The sequence below is a fragment of the Opisthorchis viverrini genome, assembly GCF_000715545.1.
Source record: "Opisthorchis viverrini unplaced genomic scaffold opera_v5_286, whole genome shotgun sequence".
NCBI lineage: Eukaryota > Metazoa > Platyhelminthes > Trematoda > Opisthorchiida > Opisthorchiidae > Opisthorchis > Opisthorchis viverrini.
The window spans coordinates 149,663-156,034 of NW_008751933.1; the positions used below are offsets into that span (position 1 = coordinate 149,663).

At 39.8% G+C, this 6,372-nt stretch overlaps 1 protein-coding gene across 1 annotated transcript; it reads left to right on the forward strand.

Moving 5' to 3' along the window:
- Positions 1-329: 329 nt before the first annotated feature.
- T265_14835 (hypothetical protein) lies at positions 330-5,127 on the forward strand (the record flags this gene model as incomplete). The annotated part of the gene is made up of 3 exons (XM_009175491.1): positions 330-719; positions 2,555-2,590; positions 5,026-5,127. Coding segments are annotated over 3 exons (525 nt in total), but the record flags the coding sequence as incomplete, so codon positions are not given.
- Between the last annotated feature and the right edge of the window lie 1,245 nt (positions 5,128-6,372).

Consider the following 6,372-nt stretch of genomic DNA (forward strand, 5'->3'; position numbering starts at 1 on the left):
ACCTGTTTCATCAAATATGTTTTTGCTGCACGCTTTTGACATTTCTTAATGCGCAAACATGCCTCCAGGAAGAATGGAACCAACTTCCAAGAGATCAACAACTTAGATTTATCCGGCTCCGAAAGCTAGCTATGAGTTCTCTTCCGGATATGCCTCTTTTTGATGGGTCTTAACCGTAGAACATCGTCAGACTTCTCCAACGTGTCAGCTGGCTGTTGTTTTAGTAGACTCTCCAAATTTGGATCCTAGTATTTCCGTAATATTTTATCTCTTTTTTTCGTACTACTCATCGAATAAGCCTCTCTGTAGACTGAGTGTACATGACTTAGAGACACCTAATATCTTGTCATCGGCCATTGATAAAAAACAGGCTTGCGTCGTCCGATCGTCTTTTAGCTGTGTCAATGAAAATTTCAAAGGTAATTTGAGGTGGAAACTCAACCATCTTTGGCACTTTCCCGTCTTTTCGTACACAATTACTTTTCAGGTTCGTAAAGCTTTGGATGATCATCCCGTGAGAGAGATTCGATTCCAAAAGGATGACTCGAACAAATCCGACCTACTGATTGTGGTGTATATGGATCCAGAGAAATTTTTAAATTTATCCAAAAGCTATGGACAATCCGATCTGTTAGACAACACATTTGAAGACACGCTGAACGAACGTTTGGCTGCCCTTTCACCTTCGCGAGTGAACCCTATCGCGTGCACACAGGACAGTAAGTGTCCAGTATTTTTTAGCTCACAATCTAATATTTTTTTCTTACCGGAGGTCCGTCTTTAACACGGTTTCCTAAGCGTTAAGTGGCCCTCTCTTCTGAGTTATGTTTCAACAAATAATATTTAGCCAAATGGACGGCCTGGCTATGATGCACTATCGTGTATATAACTGCATCCCGCAAACACTGGTTATTAGATGATATTGGTCTCTCAAAAACCCTGTCTACTTTCGGCATTTGTAAACTTGCATGAACGACAAGCTATTTGACCCCTTTGAAGGCAGGAAACAATAAAAGATACAAAGTGAAGATGTTTAAACGGGAAAGTTTGGATGACATCCTTCTACTCAACTAGTAATATTCAGTAAGTCATCATTTGCTAGCTGGTATGAGCGGGTTCCAACTTTTAACGGAATCGGATTAAAAAGGTGTGTATTGCCAACATTTATAGAGTACCAATTGCATTTATTTTACTGAAATCATTCAAAGAACGTTTAACCATCAACAGAGTTTTTAGTGGTTATCCAAAAATGTCTATTGCTGTTCAGGGCTGATCTAAACTACCGACGACCTTTGATAAGATCGTATTTCAAAAGCAAGAGTTTTTTAGTTGATTCCAATGGCTATCAGTCATACTTGTCAAAAGGTCACATTCTGCATCCACCGCAAAAAAGCAGATTAACGCTGTGGTGAAAGTTGGCGGAACGCATTGTCGTTTACACGGAATCATCGCCTAGGGCGAGTGTCTTGATGTTTGAAAAGGCTAACTGGCTAATCATTTGGGAGAAAAATCCGTTTGTACATCTTTCTCAGGGACAGTGACGCTCCATAGTTAAAAGAATTTCCGAATAAGTTTTAATCGATGACAACTGCCTTGAAAAATCGCCCATACGGCGTACATCCGCATCAGAACAATATCCGCAAATTTATAGACGCTGCGCGGGAAGAAGAAGTGATCATTTCCAGTACAATCATCGTCATCAACAGTGGTTACGATTATCTTGGTTGTTTTTTTGCCTCCTTCTTTGTAATTCTTGTGTAGTAAATGACTGCTCTATTTCGGAACTGCTGTTACTTTTTGGTTGAGTACGTTTCTACGACGAACTTTTTTCTACCGCAAAGCCAGTGTAAGAATCTAGGACTAGGGATCACACCACCCCGAGTATAACAACATGTGGTTGAAATTCCATATAAGGATGTAACCCCTGGTTATTTCTTGGAGTTGACATTAGAAGAGCAGTAACAAAGTGTGAAGCGCAGCACAAATGGTGCAATCTGACGTAATACGTTTTACATGCAAAAAATGTTAAAATACTTCAGATTAAGGTGGGACATTTGAGCAGAATTCAGCATTATCCTTTCTAAACAGAAGCCCACACTCGAAAAATACACTCGTTTGCAAATCAATTTGGTTTTCACAAGAGACTCAAATGCATCTCTCGTTTATGATATTCTACAACTCAAAGTGCTGCTCACACTATTAGAATGACAAAAAGCTCTATCGCTTTCATTGTTACGGACCATGTGCCACGCTTGTTGAAGGAGTAACTTGGCAAACATGCTATATAACCAACAAACCGACAAAAATAAGACTATTTTTGCAGTTCACAAAATATTCTCCTGTTTATGGCGTTAAGCATTGTTTTTGCTTTGTATATCTTCAAAAAATGATATGATATAGTAAAACTAAACTAAAAAATACATTGTACTGAGTTCTTTCTGGCTAGTGAAATTCTGGTTTCAGGTTCTAGGCTCCTTAGTTTTGTTTTTTTTACGTATAGGGATTGCCGATGTCAGTTGAGAGATACCACTGAGTATATATTGCCTTTTTTCAGGAATTTACTTACAAGCTCATGGCATCTGTCCAAAAGGTAAGCTCCGCAAAATAAATATCGGATGCAAATTTGAAAATTAAGTAGACACAGTCCTTGTAAAGGTAAGGTACAAACTAAACAACAAAAGTACTTGCATCAGACTGTCTTCATAAACGCGCTTTTCAGGTTGTTCGCCCCTCATTCAGTTGCACACTGGGCAGACAGGCTCGGTTTGACTGTTGTGTAAAACCAGATGTCTTCACAAATAAGTATTTAATGGCTGAACTCTTTTGTAGCTCGAGAGCCAGGAAGTATTCTCCCGCCAAACCGAGCGTCCGTTACCACTGAAAGGTTGCAAGGTAGCCCGAATCATCACCCATTCAAGATGAGCGTTACCAATGAGAACTGGATTGAACCCTACCCACAGAATGGTTAGATTGATTACGAGGGAATCGAGCAAATTTACAGTGCCGGCACATTGTGGACACAGCAGACTGGTTCCTTTCCTGTTAATTCATGTGACCAAGAAACACATATAACGTTATTAAAACATGCTTGACCAAGCGAAAAATTGCGGGCTTTGACCGAAATTCTAACGAAAACATCTGAAACGGTGTTAAATGTTTGTGGAAATTCATACGGTACTAAGAAAGATGGTACATGACTTTAGTTCAGGCTGGTATTAGATGAAAGAAAAGGGATTTTAGCTCAAGCCATGTGCGCATGTATCGAGAATAGGATTATAAACAAGAAGTTTCCTGAATCCAATTTGTATCAGGCTATTTATAAGGTTTCAAAAGCCACATTTTTATATTCGATGAAATCATGACATTTGATGACATCTGAATGTGAGCTAAAAGTTCATCTTAGGGGCACTCGGAAGGAGATCACGAAAGAAACTGCATGAAACTATGGAAAACAAAAACAGAGTTATAAATTGGAATCTGAACGCCGTACAATTAAACCACACACGATATGAAAGACCAACCTTAGGAAAAGGATGATAACGGAGAGTTTAGAGAGAAATTAGCAGTGTTACGTCAGGATAATCTCTGATTGTTTATTATTAAATCAACGTTTGGGAGGAGTTTTTATTTTCCAAAACTGGAAAGCCACACAAGCAATCAAGTAAAGTCAAGCATACCCAGTATTAAAAACAAAAAACTGGACACCACCAAGGCGAACAGACAACTATTGCACAAAAGTAGCCCCAAGTTTTGGATCCGTTGCAAAATTCTCGGCGAGAAAATCATTAGTTCGGGAAATCTAGAAACTTTCGAGGTTTTTTCGAAGCTGCTGTCCAAAACTTTGGACCACTTTCTACCACGTTACGCTGTCCAACAAGAGTTGGCAATGACCACAACATCAGGGGGTTATTGTGGTTCATCTGAGACTTGGCGGGGTTGGGAAGAATCTTTGTCTTTCCGAAAATGGAATAAAAAGAACCGAGCAATCTGTTGAATCTTTTATGAGAGCAAAAATGGACGCAAATCTTGTTGGGGTATTGGGTGAATCTGTGGAATACCCACAAATTCCGATGAAGCCTATGGTTAAAAATATTCATTCGTTATAAGTCTATGTTTCAGGTAGTAGATATATTTTGGTGATATATTTGGGGGAAGTTGAATTCAGTGAAATTCGACTTTGACGCTGGCTAGTACTCAGAGTTGGGTCGATACTACAGGCAGAAATTTCGAACATAAATGATGATCTACACACACCAGTCAGGATAATACAGCAGAAATTTCGAACATAAATGATGATCTACACACACCAGTCAGTCGATGACTTGTCCGCCATTCTGACTTATTCATCAGTGGGAAACTCGCAAATATATGGCCGTCCCGTGAACCCCATACCCAGAAGTTAAGATGATTGCTTTTCGTGAGGTGAGCAACTGAACAACTTTGAAAAAATCCGTACTTGTCACAGTGATACTTCACAATAACCTGTTTCAGCAAGGGAATAAATGACTTTTTCTTCAACAGAGTAATTCAAACGAAATTGATGTGTTTTAGACTGACCATTTTCAATATGCCTTGCACGACACAAACCCGTTTTAGCAAGCGCTGATCAACAAACCGCAGCCGCATGGACTAATGAGCATCGCAAAGTGTTACCGCAATTTAAGAATTACGTGATACATATTTTAACAATCAAGTCCGAATCTGGGGAAACGGAGACCTGTTCATCAAAGAGTCCTTTACATACCAGCTGGTCACTCCAGGTTTAACAAGATCCTGGGTGTCTTTTTGTTCTACTAAATACTCAGAAAACCAGTATGCAATCTTTTTGGAATCCACAAAGTATTTTTACTCGACCCATTGTACTGGTCATGAGTATGTATTTTGTGTCATATACATTCACACCCGCGTAAATTGGAGTGCAGTATCGATCATTCCACATGACTGAAAAAGACCTAGTATCGCTCGTTTGTATATCTTTAATCGAAACCATAAAACTCCGAGTTTCTCCTTGTTCTGTTTTCTTAGGAGGAGAATTTGTTTTCATCGGACAGAATTCTACGAGTACCAAACTTTCGGTATGCCTATGGAGTGCACTAATGCTACTGTTGATCACATGTTGTTGGCGATGTAAGTGGGATCATTCCATGGATGAGTCCTTGGTTTTATGCACGTTGATATTATTCAGACTAACTCATACTTACCACACTATTCCAACGGTACTGCAAATATTCATATCGCATGGCTGTTTGCGATTCAGCTGTGTAGTGCAGAGACGGTCTGAAAAAATAAGTCTGATTTAAGTCTACTGCAGGGTTATAAGTAGTAAAACCATTACGAATGTTTATACCCCCAACTGAGTTGCGAAGGTGGATTGTTCCGTGTCCCATTTGACAACAAATTAATACATCTTTTCCGCGTATCTACCATGTATTTTCATTTGTACATCCAGATAAGTGAACGAGAGCTTCATGGAGAGAAATCCGTTTGGGGCTTGTATGCCCACGCTTCCGTGCGGTGCGCAGCTCACTGTTATTACTGTACATCCACTACCACTAAAACACTGTAGACGTTACAGCTTATCTTACAGTGTGGGGAAAATACTTCCGAAACGACTCATCAACCATAATACTTATTACGGACGATGGTTGACACTCTGAGCTAAAGTTTGAGTCGTCATTCCATAAGATCACTTCTGAAGACAACCAGTACCACGGTGGTTGTATATTTGAAGTCTTCGTTCACCAAAAAATATTGAAACCTCCTGCTTGCCAGTCACAACATTGGGAATCTGTCTCTCCGAAAACAGACTGTGATTCACAACCTAAGGCCACCTAATTCTTCTCACTGCTCTGATCACTCCATTTGTTTTGAATGTGGGTACCTGTGGATAAATTGGGCCAGTAGTTAATACGCACACATTGAAAGACAAGAACAACAGTTTCCAAACAGGTTCCTGTTCGTGAACTGCTGAGTGCTTGCCTCTGGAATGCTCAGTTTTGTTAGAATCGTACTTGGGCGGAGTTGTCGATGTCAGTCACATTAGATGACCAAGTGTTTACCAAGAGCGTTTTCCCGGAACTGGGTAGTAGTACATCCGTAGGAACCGGCTGAAACGATAGTTTGGTCCATTTAACTCACTTGCTCAGATAAACAATAGTTACTCATGAACAAAGGATATCCAAATAAGTTCCCTGTATTTTTGTACATTTTGACAATCAGGCACAAACTAAAGTTGTGCTGTTGTGAAATCTCATATTCGTTGACGCAACTGTGGCCTCTTATCTAAACTTCTTGTTTTATAAATTGCAGGACACCAAACCGGTCTCGATATAGGTCTCCTGTATATAACTTCTCAACCTGACTTCCACTGAT